This window comes from Miniopterus schreibersii (assembly GCF_964146895.1).
Source record: "Miniopterus schreibersii genome assembly, chromosome: 6".
NCBI lineage: Eukaryota > Metazoa > Chordata > Mammalia > Chiroptera > Miniopteridae > Miniopterus > Miniopterus schreibersii.
Window position 1 is genome coordinate 61,358,666 of NC_138107.1, and position 27,200 is coordinate 61,385,865.

At 38.9% G+C, this 27,200-nt stretch overlaps 1 protein-coding gene across 2 annotated transcripts in view; it reads right to left on the minus strand.

Annotated features, from left to right (window-relative positions):
• The window catches only part of MAN1A1 (mannosidase alpha class 1A member 1), a 128,374-nt gene that overhangs the window by 73,580 nt on the left and 27,594 nt on the right, over nt 1-27,200 (minus strand). For both annotated transcript variants that reach the window (XM_081139634.1, XM_081139633.1), the window contains exons 3-5: nt 12,038-12,134; nt 9,912-10,027; nt 1,779-1,859 (exon numbers count right to left, since the gene is read on the minus strand). In XM_081139634.1, the coding sequence (XP_080995760.1) occupies nt 1,779-1,859; nt 9,912-10,027; nt 12,038-12,134 (294 nt within the window). The remainder of the gene's footprint in view (nt 1-1,778; nt 1,860-9,911; nt 10,028-12,037; nt 12,135-27,200) is intronic.

Genomic DNA, 27,200 nt, shown 5'->3' on the forward strand with positions numbered 1-27,200 from the left:
GATTTTCTCTATAGGCAAACAAACTATAGTATCTGCAGGCATTATACTTACGTAAGTATGTAAACACTTACATGTCTATAATAAGCATACACGTAGAAACAAATATATGTGTATAAACTTAAAACACTGTTAGGAGTGAAAAAGTATCCGAATTAAAGATGATGCACATTTAGAAGAAAGGCATGTATGTGTTTCTCTTTGTGCCCTTGATTATCCTGTTTGAGCCCAGACAGAGAAGGATGAGCCTTCATTTCCCCCAAATTGTCTCACCTCCACATAAGTGAAGGTTAGAGCCAAGGTCATCCTACGTATACCATGTGGAAAACAATGAGAACTCTCAGACATCGGATACTCAAAGGCAAGTATTCTAAAAGCAGAAATTTGTTAACTAAAATAGCATCAGGTAATTTTAGGTATGACTTTTTAAAAGCATGGGTTCCCTGGCTTAATGCTCACAACACCCTAAATCAAACTGAAATTATCTAGGACTGGCAGAAGAGAAGAGGCACAACCTACCAGAGGGTCTCTTTACCCTGAGTAAGAAGGTGACAAAGTCCATAATGAACAGGCTTTAAGACATAAACAGAGAGAGGACTCATGGTCATGGACAACGGTGTGGTGATGGGGCGGGGGGCCCGCAGGGGGTGGAGGTGGAAGAGGGCATGGAGGGGATAAATGGTGATGGTAAATAAATAAATAAGTAAATAGGATGCAAACAGGACAGATATAGGGGAGCACAGAAGCCATCTGTATAACTTTGAAAAGCTCTATGGTAGAATAAAATCTAAAGAGAGAGAACCTGCTAAGATTGTGTGGGCTATTTTATTACGGCTAGGAAGGTACCTGAGAGAAAGGACAATGCTAAAGCAGCTTTTCTTGTTTAACATTTATTGCTCTGCTTAATCTGTTTGAAGAAGCATAGCAATACATGAAATACTACCCCCGGTAAGATCCACGCTTCCTCCAGCTAGACTGCTGAGGCCAACACAAATCTGACTGACGTGCAACTGAAATACATTGGCTGTTTTTCCTTGACCTCAGCTTTTAACATTGTCAACATTACAGGTGAGGTCCATTGTAGCAACTCTTATTGGACACTTAGGCTATTCATAAAATTGTCCAAAACCTTTCAAGAAAACCTGAGCTCTTTATGAGAATGATACAAAAATCATTTTTTAAATATATCAATAAAATGCAGCTAAACTAAAACCTCCTGCTTTGCCCCAAGCTACAAATACTGAATTAACTCACCCCAGGAAGAATTCCAAAGCACTTTACACAGGGACACTGGCCTGCAGGACCCCTCACTGGAAAGCTGAGTGTCTCATCACCCCCTCAGTTTCTTAAATACTATGATTTGTATATATCTTACTTGCCAGCCAAGCTTTCTTCATTTTAAAAAGTTTTTATTGAGCTAACATTATACTAATATTAAAATACTTTTTAAAGAAAAAAATCATCCGCAAGCCTGCCACTGCACTAAACCTCTTTATTTTATCCACAGACATATAAAATTTGTAGTTATAATCACACTATCCATATCACAATAGACCAGGCTTTTTAAAGGCATTGCCTACTATGACCACATGCTCTGCCAAACATTCCCAGTGTGCTCATTTAATTAGTACATATTATGTGAAATTCAGTATATGCTAGAGACCCATCAAAATATGAAGCCAGTGGATAACCCCTAAACACACCACAAAAAGCATATTTTACCCTAAAAATGTAATTTTAAGACACTTTGTAATTCACATCTATATGCCACTTTTCATTACCTCTTCTCCAGACAGATAGTAGGCTGAGAGTAGACCACCAACAAAGCGTATATTAACTTCAAAAACAGAAACTTCAGCATTCTGTAGAAACAAAAGAAAGGAGGTTCATACATAAAATAACAGTACACAATTGAGAAAAATATCACTGTGAGAAAGTGCACTAAATTGTTAAATTTTGTTCAACTCATATATGCTTTCCCAGAGAGATTTATATACAAGAGGGAAAAATCCTCAAAATACATAGATATAATTTTGACTCAAACTCACAATTATAAAAATATTTATGATATAAGTTATTTCCCCCCTCTATTCAACAGCAGATACCATGCCCAGCGCCCTCTCTGTGCAGATGCTCTAGAGCCAGGGCACTCTGTGGTTCTGTCCTGTGCTCTCCTTTCATTCATTTGCATTCTCTTCCTGAAAGGCACTTGGACTCCTACTTTGGCTGGTAGTTCAACATTATTCCAGGATCCTTCTCACATCATGTTAAGGTAGCACAGCTAGAACGCAAACCAGATTTTAAGTGGGGGACTTGGTTGTGGTGCTGGCTCCCAACTCTCTGCCTGCAGCCTGGAACGGCCATGCCTCTCTGAGAAGAGATTTCATCTCTGCATGAAGGAGGGGTCATCACAGTGCTTTCATTATTATTTACAATAAGCCAGATCCTGTGCTAACCCCTTTACATGGACTATGTCTTTCAATCCTCAGACCAACCCTCTGAAATAATTGCTATCCTTATGTCCATTTTACAAACGGAGAAACTGAGATTTATAGTGGTTACTGTGACTTTCAAAAGTCAGACAACTAATAAGCAGTTAAATCAGGATTCGAACTTGAGTACGCAGTTCTTGGTCCAGGGCTCTGTTACCTTAACTCCAATATCAGCTCACTTGACAATGTACCAAGTTTCCATATAATTGTGGCAATAATTAGTAAATAATGCCAATACTTCTATTTTTGTATGATATCTGACTACTAAATGTATTTGTCCTGCATTGTTACTAGATAATTTAGTACAGCTAACCTACAATAGATGTAGAGTACACTTTAAGCTCTAGTTAGCTTCTTTCCATGTTCTTTGGGCCTACTTAGTCATTGTTCACTTCTGCCTAACATCAAACCATTTACTGATAATCATGGGGGAGAAGAGCGAATTATAATATATCGAGTAAAGACCCGGCAGATAAACTTAGTCAGAATCATCTGAGATATTATTTCCTTTAACAAACATTTCTTAACCAACTTCTATGTGCCAGGCACTGCCCTAGGTTCTAGGGACATGGCAATGAAGACTGACGAGGTCTCCAAATTCACGGAGTCTACATTACAGTGGCAGAAAAGAGTTTCAGGAGAAAAAATGAGATATATTTTCATTTAATTCTCACATGATCGCTCTAAAAATATAACAATCTTACAATGAAAGCTAAGTAACTGTTTAAGTTAAAATCTTTTTTCAAAAAATTTCCTGCAAAAAGATTATGAAAATTACTTAGGAGGAAGAATTACTGGGCCAGAGTTAGGCAAAAGTGTCATAAAATACTCTTTGGTGAGTTGTTTAATTGTATTTCATAATTTGTAACATGCACCTAATATAATTTGATTAAAAACACTCCATATAGGTGCAATTTATCCATGAGGTATATCACTCTGAATGAGTTTATGTAAATATTTGTAAAAGTTTTAGTATTCCACAAAATTACCCATAAGAAAAAGGGGAGGGAATCCATTAATTTATTTTGGACCACACAGTGGATTTCTTATGTTTAAGGGTAACAATGTCTAATAATAAAATCTAATGACTCTAAACCCTCAAACTGTATCACTCTCAATCTGAAATTGTGTTCTTTAGTTCCTAAATCTGAGAACAGTCCTCCACAGTCCTGCCTATTGAAGCCTGTTAAGATGATTTTACATCCTTACTCTGGCTATGGGTTCATTAGACATGAATTTTCTCTTCCTCCTACATAATTTTTAGATACTCAGGACTTTTATATAGACATCTGGTAAGAATCATTGCAAGGTAGAGGGCTGAGCCACTTCAAACACCACCAGAAATATATCTTGAGCTACATATATATCAATCGCCTATTGGGTACAGTTGTTGAACTAGTTATTGATCCAGCCATGTATTCTAGAGCCTAAATTCTATTTATCCAGCTCTGTCTGTAAGATATTGAGAGGCGGCCTTGCAAAGTGCCATGCTCAAGGTCAGTTGCTTTGTCTTTTGAATTTCAAGGATCTAGTAGTCTGTTAGTGACTCCATGCAGCTCCCAGTGACTGCTCTGTCCTTGTCTTTAAGAATCTGGCTCAGGAAGCTCACATCACCATTAGTAGCACTCAACAGTCATCCTATCTTCCTCCTTTTGAAAAACCAGTATTACATTTGAATTCCCAACATAAAATTTTTTCTCTTTTCTTTTTTTTCCAGAGTCAAATATAAATTATTTAGGAACCTTCATAGGGGAGCTCTTTCAACCTTCTGGGCTATACATTTTAGGTCAACAGATGGGAATTTAGACACCTTAGGTCACCCTGTATAGATCCTTAGGTGATAACAATTCTCCCACTGGAACAAATTGGTTAACACATTAGGGGTAGCGGACTATAGAAACACTACCCTAGCCTCAGAAAGACCTGGGGTTTAAGGCTGGCTTGGGAGCTTAGCTGAATGTGAGACCCCAGGCAAGTCACTTACTCTGTCTGAGTCTTGGTTTTCGCATTTGTACAAGGAACGATGCATTCCTTACAAGGCCCTCTGAGTCTGTGAGCGCGAAGCACTGTGCGCCAGGCCTGGCACAGGGAGAGCACCCAATAGAGACTTGCTTCCATCACCACTGTACAGAAGCTCAGCCTAAGTGACTGTCCACAGGGGTTACTGGAAAAGCAGACGCTCCGCAATCATAATATTCTAAATTCTAGAATGCAAACTGATACGTCTCTGACGCTCAGGGGAGTCGTGATTTTTCAATGGCTAAAATCTCTCTTTTGAAAGATAGAATCCTGACCAAACTTCCTTTGGGACTTGATATAATTTATATGACACCTGGATTTTCCAAGGTAAATTTTTACAATCTGAGGATTTTAGGCCATTTTTATAAACTTCTGATTTCCACTGAAATAATCTTATTAAATTTAAATAAATATATTCCTCCTGTTAATATTCATGCAGTGTCTTTTACAATGTTCTAAAACTTTTCCAGTGACTTGCCCTAATGAGAGAAGAGGGGCCGGGGCAGAGAGAGGACAGCAGGCAAAGGAGGGGAAACCCTAACAGCCTGAAACACTAAAACCTTGTGTGACTTATCCTAAGGAGGAATGTGAATTTTGCTGTCTCCTTCGTCAGTGTTTGCTTTCCAGGAATACGCCCTTTGTAGTCTATGGCTTCCAGTACACATCGTATGCGAGTTCCAGCTTGAGATGTAGATCCAGTCTCTGTTTAAACTGCATGCACCTATTAGTTAATATCACAATCAACGAACAAGCAGAAGTCGGAGAGTTTTGGCTAAAGGCATATTCACACCAAAAAATCTGGACTGGAGAATCTGCTCTTTCATTTTGACTTTCCTCTGCCAACAGCCTTTGAATCAAAGAACACACTTAACCAGATTCATAAGGAAATTTAAAATAAATACATGGCAGAACTAAGCTTACATCTAAAATCAAGAGTTAAGTCTTACAATTCACAGTAAAATTTGCCCTCGATGCTAACCTCTCAAATGGTCTTGGGTGTCTTAGGCTGATCATTTCCACCTTAAGTGTCTAGCCCTTTCCTATTATTTCTGTCCTCTGTTTTACTACACATATATGTAAAATTATTAAACTGATAAAGATTTCTAAAAGGGAAAAAAGAGTTTAAGTCAATAAATCATTTCGTACATCTCCTTCCCCCAGTCCTTAACATTATGCTCCATTTCTCTGCTGGGAAAGGCTTCCTGTGAATCAACAGACCACGAGCTCCCAGGCACGCAGAGCCTGCCCCTAACCGGGCGAGAGGGAAAGCGAGTGCTTAAACACGTGCGTGAAAGACCGACTTCCTCCCACTAGGCCAGGCAGCTTTTAAACAACTCAGAGAAACCTATTAGGTTGTGGCTCTCATGACCAATTTATTCACTGAAATTATCTATAAAATGATCTATTTTAATAGATCTCAGTAAATGGTATAACTGGTTTGACCATACGACTAACAAATTTAGGCTTGGGAACAATTCAGCCAGTTTCCTTTTGACTGAGGAACTATAGAGGCAAAAGCTTCCCCTAAAGGACAGATATGTTGCTTCTTTGCACTTTCAAACCTTATGATAATTATTTAGAATCAAACTTATACCAGAAGTCTCCTTAGTTGTTATCCTACAGTTCCACACAGCTTGACAGAACCAACTGATTACAGTAAATTGAAAAAAGGCATACTGGAAAAGAACTTTTATTTTCAAAAATATGCTAATTCTATTTTGAATGTTCAATACTAATTCTTAGACACTTTTAAAAAAGGTAATTCTCTCCTCTCTCTCAAGGGTAATAATTCTCAGAGAATCATTTGCTAGCGATTCTTCCAAACTCCCTGTCAGCTTTCTACCCAGTGAACTACAAGCCTGGGTTTCTCAGCCTGTTCCCATACGTAAGATACAAGCAGGTTGCCCGACTACGTTTAATAACAACTGCTCGACTACCATTCAATATTCACTCTGTGTAATAGCTGTTGCACTACAATCCAAATGCAGTGACTCTGTTTAATAATAATTTTCCACTACTAAGATGTATTCTAACTAGGCTTTATCTTACTGAGAAACATGCTGGAAACAACATGAGACTTTTCAAAGCCACTGATTAGACAGATAATTGCCTATAAGCCTTGCCTATGTCTAGGCTTAGTATACACCTTTATTTATAAGTGGTACCTCAAAGTGTGTCTTTTATTAACATTTTGAGGATTAGGAATAAGTATAAAACTCCTTTTAACAGACTAGATTGCAATATTTAAGAGTATAGCTTAGTGTAACATATGTCCTAACAGCTTTTAGTTTCATATTTAAGTAACACAATAAGCCTTTTAAGATAAACAAAGTGTAAGTTCTCTGGGTCACAAAGATAGGCAAATAACCATCTTTTCTATGTTACTAGGTTGGTTTTACCATGCAGGTCCAGAAGGGCTTCAAGGAGCAGCCCAATCTATCACTAATGACTGTCAGAGAGAACTGCTCAGTATCCTCTTAAAGCCAAAACCTGAATCATCACTACAGACAAGCACTGATTAGTATTCAGATGGAAAATACTGAATAACGCCCTTCAACAGGACAGTAAACTTAGTTATGTGCAACCCCGCCTTCCCCTCAACTGGGATGTCATGCTGCTCTAAGACAGACTTATTACAAGGGCAACTGAGGCAAAACTCACTCCTTTCCGGCTGTGTGGCCTGGAGCTCTGGACCAAAGCCAAGTACTCATCAGGCATCTGAGAAAATCCAAAGTCACTTACATCCTTCTGATAGGGAACCCTACAACTTATTTTCCTGTAAAGTAGGGTGGCATTCAGACTAGATAAGAGAACAGTTTGGAACTTTAAGAAATAAATTCACTTTTGCTACAAGTATCTTTGTTATCTAAAACATATGGTGTTCATTACAATCACAACTACAACCCAGGTGTGTGCCAAAGATCACCGTCTCAGTGTGTTGCCAGTTAGTGTCTGCAGCAAGCTAATCATTTCCTTTGTCATTCTCAACACCTGGTCTCTCATACAGAGGTATCACTTTACCTCAATGCAGAACAAAACTTTAAGGATAATTTTAATGTAGCTTTGGCTTTTTTCTGAGAGTGTATATAAGATACTGTTATCTCGAGAAAATTTCTACATAGTCTATAAAATTCATAACTGAAGATAATTTTCAATATTTCTCATGTAATGATCTAGGTAATTAATTCTTCTTTAAAGCAACTGTCAAGAACAGGAAGCTCAGCACTGAACTTAAAAATGCCTGAATATGAAACCCTTGATGATCCGTCCTTATGTTAACACACTGTATGCGGGAAACGTATTTATACGTTTTACGTTGACTGGTAGAGTGCGCCATAAAAACTACCCGCAAACATGTTAATAATCTCCCGCAAACGTGTTAATAATCTCCTGTAACGGGAGCCACCACAGATTCATTCTGGGAGTAGGTTAAGTAAAAACAAGTAGAACTGCACCTGAACTCCAGATCATTTCGACCGTATAAAAATACGAAACAATACAGCCACCCTTGCACCCTGTCAGCTCATCTTCCAGCTGAGTCTGCCGGGAAGCAGGACAAGACCGCTTGGCTTCTCATTAACTGGATTAACACCTACTGAGCACCTATGGAACAGCGCGCTCACTGAGCGCCGTGCTGCTGAGATTACATACCCAACCTCGGAGGACTCATATTCTGTCCACCTATGTATTTCTCAACACTTTGCATGTCCTCTCCAACAAAAACTGGGTCGCTGAGTTAGGCGGACATTGTTCAAACCACAGCTCTTGCTGCATGATTTGGGGCAGATTAAGCAAGCACCTCTTCATCTATAAAAATAAGGAAAATATAATTTCCCTGTATGGTTATCACAAAGAATAAATGAGGTAGGCTATGGAAAAAAATCACTTAGCATGTCTCAGTACTCTTTAAGCATAGTTTCCTCTCTCCTTTCTGCCTTTTGACGAAAACCCAGCCATAGCTAGGTACTGGGACTACTTTTTCTCATAGGCTATAAGCTCCAGGAGGGTAAGTACTAAAAGATATTTGGCAAATAATTAATACATGAGCGAGTAAATAAGGAATAACCAAGCATCTGTTTTAGATTCTTTGTCCTGGGATTATTTTTAACTTAAATTAAATTAAAACCAGAAAGCTCACCCACTGGAGTGTATCCTTAGTTTTCTGCCCAGATCTAGGCAGCTCCACAGACACTTGAACTGGATACGAAGCTCCTCCTGGGAGGCCCTTGCTCCTTCCCAAAGTTACCAGGAAGTATTAGAAGTGTCCCCCATCCTTAATTCTGAACCTTCCCCTCGGGGTACTGTGGGTGCCGAGGTATTTGTGAAGAATAATAGTACATATACAAAATTTTAAAAATATTTAAAATATATACTGACAAAATTTTAGAGTTGAGGGTATACAATCAACAAAGTTCAAAGGCTATTTAAGGGAAAGTGGATGCAGGTGCTGTTGGACGCATACTGGGAGTTTAGCTAAAGCCACTCCATGGAATTACTGCCCCCGCATCCACTCTGCGTGGCCGGGCGGCCTGTGGGCTCCGTAAACTGAAATCAGCTCCTCTCGCAAGCACTTGCCCTAGATAACAGCTGGTGAAATTAATGTAAGTTCCTGATATGATTCCCCAGATGGCCCTTGTGATAAGCCTCCCCAGCCTTCCCCTTGTGCACCCTTAGAAAAGTCCCCAGCAGAGGTTATCAAAACCTGACTTTTTTTTTGTTTGAACTGACCAATCTGGCCTTAGCCTGGGAAGTCCAAAGTACTCTACCCACCCTAATAAAGGCATGCGCCCCAGATCTTGTCTGTCAGTCTGTACTCTGCCTTGACCTGCCTATGTGGCCCCTGAAAGCAAGCCTTGAACTTCCTCAGGAGCTGTGAGTAATAAACTTCTCCATTTCAATTTCAAGGCCTTCTGTTAAACTGTAGCTCCCCATCTGGCACCTTGTGCTCCCCTTCACAAATGTTAACTTAGCAAAGTCATAACAATGCACCTTGGCTTAGTGCAAAAGTATCAGCATTAGAGCCACAGAGCTCTGTTGATTCCCAGCTCCGACGTGGAGCTGCTGTGTGCTCCCGTTAAAGCTCTGCGGCTCAGATTTCTAATCTGTAAAGGTGTGAAAACAATACCTGACCCATAGGGCTGCTGTGGGACTTGAATAAGAATACTTGGCACGTGTAGATCTCAATAAATATTAATGTCTTTTTTTCGTACTCTTAAATTGCCAAAAACAAAGACGTGTACTTGTGTTGTAAGGGAGGGCAAGTTAAGAATATAGTGTGATACTACTTAAAAGTTGCATTATTTGTTTCTGCTAGGGTACACCATAATAATTCTGCCCAACAACAGAATTTAGCCTCATTAACTAAGATTTAAGAACCGAATTGGCAACTTCTGTTTAACTTACCACATTAAAATCTAGATTTTCTTCAACCCATGATTTTGCCTCTTCAAATTCATCTTTCATTTCCATAATGAAAAGTGTGTCCAGAGCATCTACTATTGTTGCTCCTTTGATACTACCTGCAAATACCAGAAAATTTTTTATTCAGTAACTTTTGACAGATACAAACATGCAAATTGACCATATCTTGGAAAAAGAGAGGGTAATACTAAATTTATTAATAAACAGTAATACTGAAAACAGTCTAAAATTCTTTCAGTGAAGGAAAATTTAAAAACTGTGCCATAGCCACACTAAATTATCACAGGCTCTAGATGGATACACTAATCTTTAAAGTTTCTTCTGAGTTGTAAAAAATAAATCTCTTAGAAATTTCATTTGTGATTGCATTCTCTAGCAAGAAAAAAAACCCCTAAAAAAATAGGAACACACATATTAATTTTAATGTAATCATATCAAAGTGCACCTGTGTAAAACTGTAAATAGAATTAGCTCTAAAATTGTTTAATGATAGCTCTAAGAAATCATTACTCTGAAACGGAATTTGACTCCCTCTTTGAAGCCCGGATTGATCCCTTCCCTCCCACCCACCCACCCACCTAGCCATTCCTGACTCTGTGATTTACTTCCTCTCAAGTCCCTTGACTTTATATCATTTTTGCACTGTCTTCTATTATAATTACTTATATGCATTTCTTTTAGTCTGTAAACTTCCTTTTAATAGAGAAGTCATGTCTTGTTTATCTCCACATTTCATAGTAAGAGACTTAGTAGGTTTTTAATGTTCAATAATAAATTTTAAAACCATCAATCTAACAGAGAACCAACTAATCTGTTTGATTATGGCATATTTACACATAACTGATTTCTTAATGGTACAAGAAACTCTCATAGAGATAAAAGCAAAAATGGAATTACATTTTAAAAGTTATAGGCAACAATGAAAAATACAGCTTCCAAGTCTGCATGAAGTTTCCGAGATTCTCTCTTCCATTCTATTGCTCATCACACCTCTGAACTGTGTCGCCGAGACAGACCAACCGGCCTTTCTCCCACTCTTCCCAGCTCTCCCTACTTGTTCTCTCCACCTGACATCCTGCCGGTTCCTCAGAGCTTCATATGAACATGAAGTCTTCTGCAGGACACCATGAAGTCTGCAAAGTCTTCTATTGTGTTTATTAACACCAGTGCTGGCAGTACAGCCAAACCCATGGAAGCTCCTGAATGAGTGGAAGAGCCCAGCGTGTGACCAGGAGTACCCTGACCTTAGCCACACCGGGGCTTGAGACCCAGCTCAGCCAGTCAGTCGGTGGCTAACACTGGGCAAGCGATTCTCTGAGCTTCATTTCTCTCATCTATTAAATGGGTATAACAATGAGGTTAAATGAGATGATGCGTGAATGGCACTTGGCACACAGTGTCAGCTGTTACCGTTGTTTTTTATATGATTTGATACTATTTAACACTTCCAGTTAAAGAAAGTTACATTTTCTTTACCTTCCCTTCATCCTGTTACTTAGACAAAACAGTGGAAGTTAAAATGGAATGTGCCCCAAGGAATCCATCTAACCTTTCTGTTTATGAGCTTCTTCACCTCACAGTGGGAATGTTATTAATAGCCACAGTACCGACCACAGAGGGATGCTGTGGGGACCAAATTCAATAAGGCAGGCCGAGGTGGGTAAATGGAAGTTCACATAACTAACCAAATCCACCCTCACTTTTTTGCCCATGTGCAAACAGGAGAAACCCAGAGCCAAAGTGGAGAGTCACTGAGACACAGCGAAGATCACCAGGGCTGGCTACCTGATGGGAAGCAGTTAATGCCGCCGACCAAATGTTCCTCTGCTGGGCATCACCCTGGGATCTAGAAATCATGATGCTGCACCCATATCCATTAGATGAGAACCTCTGGAAGTGTCCCGGGTGTCAGTATTCTTTAAGGTACACAGGTGGTTCTAATACTCGCCAGTGCTGCCTCGCAGATAACTCCATCAGGTGTGCAAGTTTCCTAGCAATGTGGTCTGGAGGATCACACGAATGTCTCCACCACCCACAAGTTCAGCCAATTAGAGAGAAGTTACTGTCACTTGTATTGTGACAAATGACACAAAGTATACTCTACTCACCAAACAAACTGCTCGAATGGCCTTGTTTTGATAGAGGTTTCAGTTCATTTAATCCCCAGGCATAACGTTTATAATTATTCCAAGCATGTTTCATCATCTGACAAAAGAAATGAAAATGGGATTATAATCTGAATTTTAGATGTTTTTGCTATAGAATAGATCATACATTAAAAACCTAAAGGTTAAAATATTAAAACTCGCTGCTTAGTTAAAAAGATGATTAAAACGGTGACAATGGTGTGAAGAAGCTAGAACACATATATACACATTGCCCCTTTATGTTTACAAATGGAGATTTTTCTTTTTTGAATCCATTTAATCCTATATAAGATACACATCATTTTCAAAAGTCAGTTTCCAGCAAGAGAAATTTGGCTTATCGCTAAAAGGGTGAACATTCTTACATTTATCTATTTCATTCGAATGACAGATTAAATCTGAAAAGACTCTATATTTAAAATTCATACTTTTATACAAGGTTCTCTGTACTTTCAACTTCATGGTATAACACAAACATCCAAGATAAATATCCAAGGTTATCATTTAAACACTTTGATTTACCTTGACCAAGTCTATATAGAGAAGTATTTTTAAATATATGCAGGAAATAAAAAATAAAGCTCTCTGGTTATATCTCAATTTGGGGAAACTTCAGCTTATTTTAATATAATCAGTCTTTAATAGTGTATATATGCATGCGTACCTATGCAACTGAAGACTGACCTGTACATTCCCAATCTGGACTCTTTGTACCAAGAATGTTTTAAAGTCCAAACCAATTAGTTGCATAATTCCTTTTATTTTATTATTTTTAACAAAATTAATTTATCAACATATAATGAAAACGAAATTAATTTATCCTGGCTGACAAAGTTTTGATCTACTGTGCAAGACATTGTACAATAGCTATACAATTTTTTTCAATGACTCGAAGTAAGTATGTAATTATGTTTGTATACATTTTTTAAAAAGGTGAACTCCCCATCTATGTATAACTTATTCATGCCACTACTCCCAATCCATTAGCAACAGTAATTAAAATATGGCTCCATATTTTAAAATCTCTTTAAAAAGCATCAAATAAAGTTATAAATACTATATACGGGCTGTTAATCACTAAAAATATTCAGTGAGATTGATACAATTTTATGAATAAGAAAGTCTTCAGATGTCCCTGAACATAATAATGAACATCCTTCTTTAACCCACGTGTCCACTATCTTCCTACCTCGCCATGACTGCTACCGACAATGGCAGCCGGAGTGTGCACGCCCTGCGTTCACTGCAGCCTTATTTGCAGCAGCCGCGACATGGAAACAAGCTAAGTGCTCCCTGGCAAGCGCTGCATAAAGAAGACGTGGTACATCCACACAGTGGAACACGGCCCAGCCACAGAAGATTAGATACTGTCATTTGCAACAACATGGATGGATCTCTCGAGGGTATTAGGTCAAGTGAAATAAGTCAGACAGAAAAGAACAAATATGATTCCACTCACATGTGAGATATAAAACCAAACGTACCACGTGAACAAGCGAAAACAAGCTCACAGATACAGATGACAGAACGGCGGCTGCAGAGGGAAAGGGGAGCGGGGAGGGCAGAGTGGCTAAAGGGGTCTACGTACGGCAATGAAAGGAAATTAGACTTTGAGTGGTGAGCACACGGACATCGAATTGTAATGTTGTACACCTGCAATTCATACAATACTAGTACTCAATGTCACCCAATAAAGTTAATTTAAAAAAATAATAAAATCTGTACTATCTGCTGGGAACTCTCATCAATGCTCTATGTTCACTACTGTACTCAATTCTCATTACAACCCTATGAAATGTTTGGCAGATAAAGAAACTAAGGCTTGGAAGTTAAAGTGCAAATAACTTTACTCAAAGTCATGATATTTCTCCACAGCTGAGGAGCCAGGGTTCATCCCAGTTTGGCCTGACTCCGAAGCCCATGTCTTTACCCAACACACTGGCCATCGTCCTTCAGTGAGTCGGCACCAGGATCTTTCTTTGATGAATCAGACTAATCTTCCATCAATCAATAAAATGCATATGAAAAAGGTAGTGTTTTCAACATTTTCGAACAGAAACACATAAAAAAAACAAACCACAAAAAAGTTTATACTGGGACCAATGAATCTGGTTTGAAAAACTCCACTGCAAAAAATAAACAACTCCTTATAAATGAATTTTATTGGAAAGTATACTAGATTTGATGGTAAAATAACCTGATTTATCATCCCAATAACACCATTAATTAGTTACATAATCATGGATGAGTCACCATTTTTTGTGAGGCTCTTTTTACTCGAGAAACTGGGATCATAAATCCTCATAGGGTGTATATGTGAGGATTAGGTGAACACAGCCAGTGCGACTGCACCTATCGCATGGGTTGGCCCATGGTAGGTGATCATGTTTATTGAATTTTAAACCTATACTGGAACCAGCTAAACTCACATCCCAGGAATAGAAACCACTGAGCCTCTGGAAAGGCTAGGCATATGAAATCCACAAGAACACCTTGAGATTACATCTGAGTTTGATTTGGTTGTCCTATTAAATGTATTACATCTGGCAAACTTTCCATTCCTGTAAATTTCCAAAAATACTTTATAAATTCAAAAGCTTTTGGAATACATCTGATTCAAGAACAGAAAAACATGTCATGCTGATTTGCTTCAGCTCCAGGTCTGAACACAAGCCAGTGCCACATACTATTAATGAATCCAAGAGAGCATAAAGCTCTCCCACAGAAGACTGTTACTCTGTCAAAAATTATCATTTACAATGCACTACTATTAAAGAACCTACTTCAGTTATCTCTGTAGTATATATTAACTTTTCTTATCTTTTCTTCCCAAGGGAAAATTGGACACTAATTGCTTAGCTTCCTACATTTCCAAAGTTTCTACGACCTGTTTCTCAAAACGGTTCCTCACCCTGTGGGGTTTTTATGAGTTAAAGTTAGAAACAAAAATGAAAACAAGGTAGTCAAACACCCTGAATGGAGCATCAAGAGTGGTTGGTGACCTCTGGAAACGGTTTACCCAGTTAAAGCTTCAAGCCCAACACAAGACATTGTGTGTGGGTGTGTGTGTGTGTGTGAGCGTTCACGTGCAGGATAACCGTGAGATTGAATTTACACGTACAGGTATATAAAATCAACTTTGTAACTCAGGTTTATGACTTGTACAAATATCTGAAAACATCAAAATGCTAATAGCTTCTAATTTTACAGTATTAAGCTGCTAACCAGTAAGGGACCATGGGGATGCAAGCTTTTAATCTCCCCAGTCTCAGTGTGCTTATGAGCTGACAGGACAAGGTCACCTCTAAAATTCAACTACCACCTAAGAAGTCCATGGAGAGGATTAATCTCCCCTCTTCACAGGCTCCTTCATTTTGTTTTGTAGTCTTTCACCAGTTTAATTAGGATTATACAACTTGACACCCCAAGTGGAAGGATTAAAATATGCCTAAACTAGATGTTGACTGGGACTTCAAATGCAATACTGAAACCCTCATAAGAAAAGGTAAATTGAAAGCAAGCCAAAATTTTATTTTTTCCTGAATATTTATATTTGCATTGGTGAAAGGTACAGCTAACACATGGTATGAATGAAAACAAATAAGAGAAAATGATAAAATATTTCCTAATAGCAATCCATTATTTTTATCCAGAGAGGTTGGACTCAAGGCATAAAATATTCAAAAAATAGCATTACTTCTCCATGACTCTGTGCTTATAGAACATTTTTTGATTAGCCCTTTCTTCTCATTTAGCATCAGGGCTGCGTAAATAGGCAATGTCATTTATTGAGGGTCTGCTATAGTGTAAATAATAAGATGCTAAAGGACTAGACGAGAAGTGTACATTATTCTATCTCGTTTATAACCTAACAGATAATGTATGGAGCTTAACATTCTTCTTCTTACATACTCATAAATGTATACACATAGGAGAATGAGAAGACAACTAATTAACTGTTTGCACAACTCTAGTGTTGTACCTAATGGTTTGTTTTCAATTTTATGACCTGACCTAATCAAGGACATACGAAGCCAGGAATAAAGAAAAAGATGCTTAAACTTCTCCAGGTATGTGTTGTTTTCAAAAGTTATATTTTTGTTGCTGGAAACTACCCTTAGCAAATATTTTTACTTACTGATGCTTTAATCATAGAATCTTAAGTTATTCATAAAAGGCACATTAAAAATCTTTTTGAAAATCTCACCATTTTTGCCAGACAGGTCACTGTACGACCCAGCAAGTCCACTCCTGGGTATTTGTACAAAGAAAATGAAAACACTAGTTTGAAGAGATACATGCACCCTTATATTTACTGCAGCACTATTTACAATAGCCAAAGATATAGAAACAACCTAAATGTCTATTGATAGATGAATGGATAAAGATGATGCCATATATATATATATATATATATATATGGCACACACAATGGACCTGGACCTTGCATATATATATATATGATTACTAGAATTAGTGGGTGTTACATTATAAGCTATAAAAATGTTGGATCACTTTATTTTACACATGAAACGAATATTAAGTAATATATACCAACTATATATATATATGGCACACACAATGGAATATTACACAGCAATAAAAAAAAATCTTGCCATTTATTACAGTATGGATGGACTTAGAGGGTATTCTGTTAAGCAAAATAAGTCAAACAGAGAAAGACAAATACAGTATGGTTTCATTTATATGTGGAATCTAAAAAGAACCAAAACAAATGAACAAACAAAACAAAAACAGACTCATAGAAACAGAGACCAAAGAGATGGTTGCCAGAGGGATGGGGGGGTGAAAAAGGTGAAGGGGAGTATAGTCAATGATATTGTGATAACTGGGCATGGTGGCAGATGATTACTAGAATTAGTGGGTGTTACATTATAAGCTATAAAAATGTTGGATCACTTTATTTTACACATGAAACGAATATTAAGTAATATATACCAACTATACTTAAATTTTTAAAAATCTAGGTTAAAAAAAAATTTCAACTTAAAACAAAAAATACAACTTTTGGTCTTCATGGCCCCCTTAAAAAAGGCTACAAGTTCAAGTCCCATTTCCAGCCCCTTCCTATCAGGTCTTACACAAAATTTTTATAGTTTATCCAATGTAGCTGGGTCCCTGGCCCCAGCTGACTGATTCGGGGATGTGGCCTGACCCAGAGGCAGACAGCTGAGGGCTGGCCATGGAGCTTGCAGGTGAGGCACTCAGGTGTGCTCTCTCCAATGGATGGACCAACCTAACCATCTACCCTCCTATGGAAGTGTAACTGGGAGATAGTCATAGAGAACCCGGAGGCCAAAGTGATGTAAAAGCAGAGAAATACAAATACACAAAGAGAAAAAGCCATAAAAAGGAGCCATGAGGCAACTGAAAGCATGAGGAGAAACTATGAGACAAAAGGCGAGGAGGGAAAAGGGGGAGGCTGGGAGGCAGGCACGGGGACACGCAAGGTCCAGGTCCACAGAGCTGCTGTGGAACCGCGAACAATGACGTCAAGTTCTGGATGTTGACGAACTACCTTAACTCTACTCCATGAAAAGGGCTCTGTGACTGTTTACTCTCTTCCCCGTGTGTCTTACAGAAAATCCTCTCACTAAGGAAGAATGAAGACGAGCAGGTCACAGGCAGGGGCAGCTGACAAACTGGGTTCATATCTGAGCTCTGCCACCACTGACCCTAAATGAGGCACTTAATCTCTGAGCCCACTTTCTGCACCCATAAAATGTAAACGAATAAAAATACCAGTCTCATTGGCTGCTATGATAATAAAAAATAATGCATGTAAAGAGCTTAATACATCACTTGACACATTCTAAGTGGTTGATAAATTACAGGCATTATCATTATTTTTATGAAAAGCTCACACATGTCTCTCACCTTTGCAATGTGACAGAGCTTCCTACTCTTTCCCAGTAACGTATACTCTAAACAGGAGGGGCTGATCTACACAAAACCAGGCAAACCTATACAGTACACAAAAACTCTTTATGAACATATGCAACTATTTGGTATCCAAAGGTGGAGGGAGAAAGAATGAAGACCCTTTCTACAAACGGTCTTCTCCAGGTGCACCATAAGATGGGTCCACCTTGGTTCCGCAGGTTCATATACTGGCTTTCTTAAAATCTTGGTTGTGCCAGGCATGCTTGTGTAGGGAGTCTGCCTGAGGGACTTTAGGGTTGATCTATAAAAAAAAGATAAGCCCCTGAGGGTAACAGACAACAAGCTTTATTGGGTGGTGCTTGGACAGGGTTGCATGAGAGGGGAAGGTTCTCAGCATGAGGCTGCCCAGAGGATTAAGGGGAAAGGGCCAGCATCCAGAAGGGAAAGGCAAGAAAACTCCCAGAGAGGGGGCTTACAAGTGTAAGTGACGTCACTCAGAGGCGTGACGGAGAGTCTCTGGGTCAGAAGACTCCACAGGGCAGCAGCAGCTTGGGGTCTTAACACCACAGGGTCCTATCTTATCAACGGCCAACAGATGCTGGGTAAGGTTTTGCGGAGTATGTGAAGCAGGCAGGCTCTAAATGGCTTAGACATCTGCTTGTTTGGGCTATTTTAAAAATAATTGGATGTGTAGAAATTAGAATTTGGTGTCAGCTAGATTTGGAGCTAACAAGTCTCAGCCTGCAGTGAAGAAATGAGCAATGGAAAGGCCAAAAGCCAAAGGCTGTCATTGGTTCATTTAAGTAACTGTTTGTCATTTGACACTAAAGGGAAAGTCTGCAGTCTAGTGACACTCACATTCCCACTGTTCTAAAGGACATGAAGGGCTGAGTCTGGTTCAGCAAGGTCTAGGGTGGGAGGTTAATTTACCTCACTGATTGTTAAAGTGGAAATGATGGCCTTTGCTCTTAAAATTATACTCACAGTTAATGCTCTGAAAAGCACTAATTTTAAAAGCCTGAGAGTAGAGTCCACCAAACTTTGCCTGAAATTACTTGATTGTCACATGAAAGTAATTTCTCAAACTTTCTGATAAAATTTCAACACAAAACACTTTTAGGATCATTGTATCAACTCAAAAAAATTTTTTTGGGTGGAACTGGCAAATGGAGAAAGGAATAAAGATAAAAAGTAACTTGAGGGAACCAAGTCACAACTTACTCAAATCCTCACTTATCCATTGCAAAGGAATTTCTAGATATGTGAATATCTGACAACAGTCTAGCCACCGCTTCTTCCCATCTGATGCTATCCCACTACCTATATTTCCCGGTGGGAAGAAAGACTGAGAGGACCAGCAGGAACACTGCGCCAGGGAGAGACCTGGTGCTGAGACCTGTCACAGGTCTGACCTCTCAAACCCTTAGGTTTCTCATCTTTAAAAAACAATAATCGATGCTAACAAACACACCACAGTGGTACATGCTGTTAATAGTGGGGTAGATGGGGATATGTAGGGGCAGGGATATACAGAAACTCTCTATACTTTCTACTCAATTTTGCTTTGATCCTAAAACTCGTCTAAAAAAATAAAGTCTATATAAAGACAAGAATAACATTATCTTCCTCACAGCATGGTCTGGAGATCACAGTGACGATGTGCCTGGCTGGTAGAAAACATCCAATGAGTGCTCCTGGCTTTCATCCCCGCCACCTCCTCACTGTCCTCCCAGGTCACAGGACTTCAACAGAGATAAGGGAGGCCAGCCAGAAGGAAAGGGGACGTGTAACTACACTGGGAGTGGCAGGGCAATTCAGGGAGGAGTAAATAAACAGGATAGGAAAGGGAAGAGGCCAAGGTCACCTGGGGTAACAACGCAGAGCTTGGTATGACTGCATTCACGGGCCTGGAGTCTATCAGAATTACAGCGTTTAGCACCCTCTCACTTAGACATCAAGATGCCACCTAAGATAGTCCTAATTGCCTCTTGACAGTTTTTCACTGAGCAAGGCCTCAGTCCAGTAACCTTCTTATCTGTCATCGTCCAGCACAGAGAAAATTACCCCCAGCCACGATCATTTCCAATTTTACCCCATATCAAATTAAAACACTCATTCATGCGCCTTGATCAACTTATCTCTTTCAAACACTGCAATCTATTAGTTCTCTCTCCCTTTCCCTGGGGTGGTCTATTTCCAAGATTCCTTTTCCCCAGGTTGCAATGACAATTACCACTTATTGAGTTCTGAATGGTGGCAGGGCATGAATTATAAATGAGGATAGAGTAGGGTGTGGGATTTAGGAAATAAAAAGATTGCATGGGACATACTTATACTAAAAGAAGTATTTCTGTTTATCTGACATGCAAATTTGAGTCTTACATATCACCTGGCAACCTAGGATACAGAGATAAAACTCCCTCTATGCAGCCAGGGCTGGCTCCCTGCCTTGTGCCCTGCTTTGATTTGGGCTCGAAAGACGGGTTGAAACACTCAAGGACAAGACAGAAATAGAATGACCAGGTCTAGGGCAACTGGAAATGATGGGGAATTTGACAAAATAAGAGTGAAGGCCTTGACTAAAGCCATTTAAAAAAAATACTATAAAAAACCCCACACAAGCTTGTTTCTTTTTTCTAATTTATCTTTATTGTTGAAAGTATTATAGATGGCCCCCTTTTTTCCCCATTGACCCCTTCTTCCCCGCCCCCACCCCCGCCCCAGGCCTTCACCACACTATTGTCTGTGTCCATGGGTTATGTATATATGCATATAAATCTTTGGTTAATCTCTCCCCACCTACCCATCCACCCCTGCCTTCCCTCTGAGATTTGTTAGTCTGTTCCAGGCTTCTATGTCACTGAATCTACTTTGTTCATCAGTTTATTATGTTCTTTAGATTCCACATATAAGTGAGATCATATCAGTAGATGAGTGGGTAAAAAAGCTGTAGGACAGTTACAGCATGAAATACTATGCAGCTGTAAAAAGAAGGATCTCTTACCCTTTAGGATAGCATGGATGGAACTGGAGAATATTGTGCTAAGTGAAATAAGCCAGGCAGAGAAAGACAAATACCACATGATATCACACAAGCTTGTGTTTAATGGGTCTAGAAAAAAAATAAAATGCTAGCTAAGGGTAAAAAACATACCTGTGAGCCACAGACAGCCCACAGACCAGTAGTTTGTACTGCAACTCCTGGTTTATAGGTTCATGTCTAGACTTGTTTAGGCCTCTGTGTTTAGTCCTATGGGCAAGGTGCTCCCCTCTAGCCTGCAGTGCCCAGCTCACTTGTGGTGCAGGCTGCCCTCAGTGCCTGCGCCTGGACTGCCCTGTCCCCACCATCAGTGCTGTCTCTCTGCCAAAAATGAGTGAGGTCCTGGAGACTTGAGATATATGAAGCATTATGCATACACTTAGCATTTCTCTTTTTTCTGGATGAGTGGTAGTTTCACATTTTAGAAAGCATTCAGAAATCTAAATACTCTGTCCTGCAAAGTCAACCACAGGAGCTATAAAGGAGAAAATGACTTAACTTTGTGAAATACCTACTACAAGGCACTGTGAGGGGAACTCGAGAAAAACTTACCACACACTTAATCCCTGTACCATCCTTCCTGGGTATTATTACACCATTTTATAGATGAGGAAGCTGAGGCTCCGCATAGTGGAGAGAAGAGAAAGGCTATGAACTCTTCCTTTCTAATTCTTTCCACTCCATCCCTTAGGAGAGCCCTGACATTTCTGCTGCTAGCAAACCTTGAAGACAGTCAGCTGCAGCCTCCGAGCTCTCCTGCGGCTCCATACACAGGAGGTAGCCATAACTGGGGTCCAAGGAGACAGGTTGGGCCTGGCACTGAAACAGCACACACCAAATTGGGCTTGTGAGCTGGCTCAAGGGAAGAACCTCGCAGCACTTCACTTCCTTGCCTGACTCTCATCCTTCAACTCTCATGACCTTCCTTCCCCTCTACCTCAGCTCTGTCCAGCTCTGTCCCCAACACCTCCCCTCCTGGCCCTGTAGTCTACTTGGGCAGAGACGTGGCTCTGTTCTACTCTGACCCTGTCTGACACTGGATGTATGGAGAACCATGACTTCCTCTGCTTCACAACAGCTCTGACTGCACCAACACCTGCTCGCCTCAGCTGTGATATTTCCTGAGCTTTCTCACCACCACTGGAGTTAGTGTTGGCCAGTTTTTCGTTCCTCTTCTCCACTATTCTACTTCTTTATTGTCTCCGTGTGTGAGATTTGTTTGTTACCAAGTGCTCGAGGCTGCCTCTTAACCACTGAGTAGATGTGCGTGTGTGTGTGTGTGTGTGTGTGTCTTTTTCAGGTCCGGATGTCCTGAATTTTCCCACATGCGATTTTAGTGTATATGCATTTTTTCAGACAGCAGGATATATATAAAGGAGGAGTAATTATTTAATCCTATTCTATGAATCCTGATGGGCCACTGAGCATTAATTCCCCAGTGAATTAAGAGTGGTTAGCAGCAGCGATCCCTTTAGAAAAAGAGTCAGAATGCCTAATAAAGCCAGTTTTAAAAATGAGAGTTCCAGTTAATTGCTACTTGTATAGGGCAGATTGTCCTGTTTTTAAGAAGTATCTTATTCTCCTAGAGAAAATGAAAAAGCCAAATTTCCTAGGTCTAGCTCAGAGAATTGGATTATATTCTATTTAACAGTTCTTTTGCTTTGTGATCAAATTCTGACATTATCTTAGAAAATGTCTGTGCTGTTACCAAGTGAAGGAGGGTACAGGGCAAAAACAAATAAAACATATACAATAAAAAACCCCAAACCAAAAAACAACCCCAAAATTTGACTAAAATGTCATACATGTCCAGGAAATATTCTAAAGGATAGTAATTTAGCATCTCAAAAGTTAGAGGTTAGAAAAGGCTTGTTCATATGTGAATATGTAGTACATTCCTGTTTTGGGAAAAAACATTATTGCTGAAAACATTCTTTACACAGACAAGCTTTGCATCAGCTGAGGGTCTATCACTTGTTATTTCCTCATCAAAACTACCTGTCCTGTGGTTAATGACTGTGGTCTCTTTACACAAAGTTGTCACTAGAGTACAAAAGTTCAACCTCAGGGTTTTTGGTCTGTTTATTTGGTTGATTTTTAATTGACCTAAAGCGACACTCATTCGATTACCCTTGCTAAGACCTCTGTGGTCAATGGAAGGCCAGCGAGTGGTCCCTTGCAGGCTGGAGGCCAGCTGGTCTTCCTTGACCAGTCCCCAGGCAAAGACTTGGTAGGGCTTTTCCAAACCTGGGACACATCAGCAGCTAGCCTGAGAAAACGGTATCCCCGGCTGGGATACATGAAGCACCCTTTATTCTGAAAAGGATTTGTAAAAAATTATTCCATGGAAAACAAATACTACCCTCATGGAGTGTCTCATCTCAAAAGATGGTTTTTTCAGTTTTAATATTTATAATTAAAAGCAAGTCCAAACATTCTTTTCACCCATGCATGTTATTCTACAGCTTCATGTTTTTACTACATTTATCTCTTTGCAGTAGTGACACAATTATTTTTTTTAGAACTGAAATGTGCTTTCTTCAAGGAATTTGTTTATAGATATATCAAGTTCATAAAGACTAATAATTATTTGTTCTTTAATATTCTTTTAAAACTTTATAAATACTCTGAAGAACATAACTAAGGATAAATGAATAATAATTAGTTTGAATTTTATAGAAATGAGCAAGAGTCAGTAGAGGTTTTACCTTTTTAAATTATATTATTTTCCCCTCCCTCCCTCCCTCCCTCCCTCCCTCCCTCCCTCCCTCCCTCCCTCCCTCCCTCTTCTCTCCCTCCCTTTTCTCTCCCTCTCTCCCTCCCTCTCCCTCCCTCTCTCTCTCTCTCAAACCAATGAGCCCTGGAGAGTCAAGTCCTGTTCTGCTTCAGTTATCAAGAGCGTTCCAGGACACAAATGTTCCTTCTTATTTTCTTTTGTGTGTATGTTCTTTAAATAGACTTAATTTTTAGAGCAGTTTTAGGTTCAGAGAGGAATTGATTTTTTACAAAGTACAAAGATTTCCCATACAAACGCTGCCGGAACACGGTGCAACCTCCCCCACTATCAACATCATGCACTAGGGAGGTACATATGCTACACCTATGAACTGCCACTGACCCGTCATTATCATCCAAAGTCCACAGTTTACCTCAGGGCTCACTCACTCTTGTTTTGTATACTATGGGTTTTGATAAATGTCTAATGATTTGTGTCCACCATTATAATATCATGCAGAATAATTTCACTTCCCTAAAAGCCCTCTGTGCTTGGCCTACTCATCCCCTACCTTCTCCTGACAGCCACTGATCTTTTTACTGTTGTCAGTTTTGCTTTGTCCAGAATGTCATATAGTTGAAATCACATAGTATGTAGCCCTTTCAGGTCAGTTTCTTTCACTTAGTAAATATAAATTTAAGGTTCCTCCATGTCTAAATTTTCATGGCTTGATATATATATTTTTAGATTAAACAACATTCGACTGTCTGGATGAACCACACAGCTGATTCATGTATTCACCTTCTGAAAGATATCTTGGTGGCTTCCAAGTTTTGGCAATTATGAATAAAGCTGTTATCAAACAGAGCTGCAGGCCACAGGTGTTTCCTTTACAAATTAAAACCAGAAAATACTATCTCTTAACTGAAGGATTATGAATCATAATTTTATAAGTTATTACTATGCGAAGGTAGAATTAATAAAAAAATATATTGGTTATAAAATGTCACAAAGGGATTTTTTTTTAAACTTCTGAAATACTGTAATTGCCCTTAAAACTGTCCATTATTAATAAATAATTGGGATGCCCACTGTCATTCTAGAAACCATGATTTCATAAGATTTTATGAAAGTAACTCTTCTGTATACTTCAGGTAACAGTTTTAGACATGATTAATTGGGCACAGGAATGATAAAAATGTCATATAAAAAGGTGGTGGTAGTTTAAAAATTACTCATGAAATGCAGCATTTATATGTACTGAATAACAAAAATGCTGGATCCTAAGTATGATCTTGGAGTAGCACTAATGATTCTATAAGATTTAAAATCCATAATTGGTGTGTCACAAAAAGGTACTTAATTGTTATTCTTAAAAACTGAAAGAGCCAGCAAGTATTGAACAATTACATGTCAGGAAATATGTAAAACAGTTACATATTCTCTCAGTCCCTCAACCACCCTGCAAGGAAGGTAGTCTTCCCACTGCGATTCCCTTTCACAGATGAGGAAATCAAAAGGTTATGTGATTTTTTCTGGGGTCAGACCTCTCGCATATGGGTGGAGGCTGGCTCTGAATTCAGGCTGACTCTGAAGCCTATGACATACTGTCTAAAACACTGTCCTGAGCTAAGCATGTGACCCATGCCAACTGGGGAGCTGGACTTCCAAATGAGCTTCCAAATAAACTGTTAACCCCTGTGTTATTGATATACATCTTTGTATGTGTCCTATTACTTATGTAATTATTTGGGGGAAATTTAACTCTTAATAGTGAGACTTTGGGAAATATGGCATGCAAACTACCTTCCAACCTTTTTTTTTTTTTAAACTTTCTGATACAGAAGAGAAACATTAAATATATTGGTAGATTAAGGGACTGAAATGAAAATGAGAATATCTCTTGCTTCTAGTGCCCTGTAGGATAAAGATACCTTATGTAGATGGAAAAAGATTTTTGCTTTATATAAAGTTTAACATCTAAAAGTTCCTTCCTTTGAAAGATATTTGTTCATCTCTATTTGGGCATCCTATAGTGTTAGCGCATAGCCTTTACTGTTGGTTTTATAGATGGCATTTTATCACCAACAGAACGCATTAATAATTTTGTTTTATGGCTACTGAAAAAAGACATATTGCCAATGTGTTTAAATGTCAATAACACTCTATAAATTGCCCCTAAATTAGCAACATCAGATTTTTTGCTAAACACCTGCAAAAAAAAAAAAGTACAAATATATTGATTATTTTACAATGCTCTTTCTACTATAGTTTCATATAGAATTTTACTGTTACTAAGGTTATTACTAGAGGTGAAAAACAGTTATCTTGTACCATATGTGGTACCATTTTTTAAGGCAAGTATTAACATGTAAATAAGTTTGTATCATTACCACCTTATTAATATTTTCTATGGGTTGAAGATCATCTGAGATGTTCTATAAGTGATGGCAAATATTTCCTGGGTCTGAAAATGCATTAATCTAACCATTCAGTTAGACCTGTACAATATGATAAACCCTGAATTACTTTTCAAATGGTAGAAAAAGATAACCATCATTCATTCTCCTGGTGCTGGATGGCAAGTGCCCAGCATTAAATGTACGCGAAACTCAGTGACCTGTTAAAGTAGACAGCATTACTTAGTATTAGCTTTGGGTACAAAGAGTTCCAGTTTTGTTCAGCTATTTTACAGCTTACAAATCAGGCAAAGACTTTCATAAATTTAAGAATAAAAATAAAAGATGCCAAATTTATAAGCAGAGGTCAAATTATTTTACTATTCAAAAAGACTACACAAAACTGCAAAACAATAAAAAAAATGGGGAAAAATGAATATATAGTCTACCTATGGTGGATACCATAGATTGACTCATCCCACATGCAAATCTCCTTTTCCCTTGCATGTCCCTGGAACAGAAGCTGTCAAAGCCAAATGTGTGCTCCATAAGCCTGTCTATAGTTAGAGGTGGCTCTGTGACAGAGTTCAGGCCAATGAAACATTTGCTGAGGTTAGCCAGCAGCCCTGCTTTCCCTCTTCTTTCTGCCTTGAATGGAGATATGATGCAGGCAGATGTGCTGTCACAGGGGTTGTTCTGTTCCCATAAATGAGTGTAGACCCAGGAGAATGTCAGAGGCATCATCCTGATGGAGGAGACGGCAACAGCCTGTCCCGCTTATGTTTTAAGTTCAAAGTAAGGTTATTGTGTTACTTAAGTCATCAACTACCAACCACTAACTTATTAAATATTTGAGTAGCTCTCCTTTGGCTGTTTTTAAAAAATGAGTGATCAGATCAAAATTGGACTTATACCATACTCCCAATTTGGGGAAACAGGAAGTTTTCTCTGCATTATTTCTTTTCATAATATTGTCTGGTAGCTGAAACTGCTCTGTTAAAAGAAAAAAATAGCTTAGCCAGCGTGGCTCAGCAGTTGAGCATCGACCTATGATCCAGGAGATCA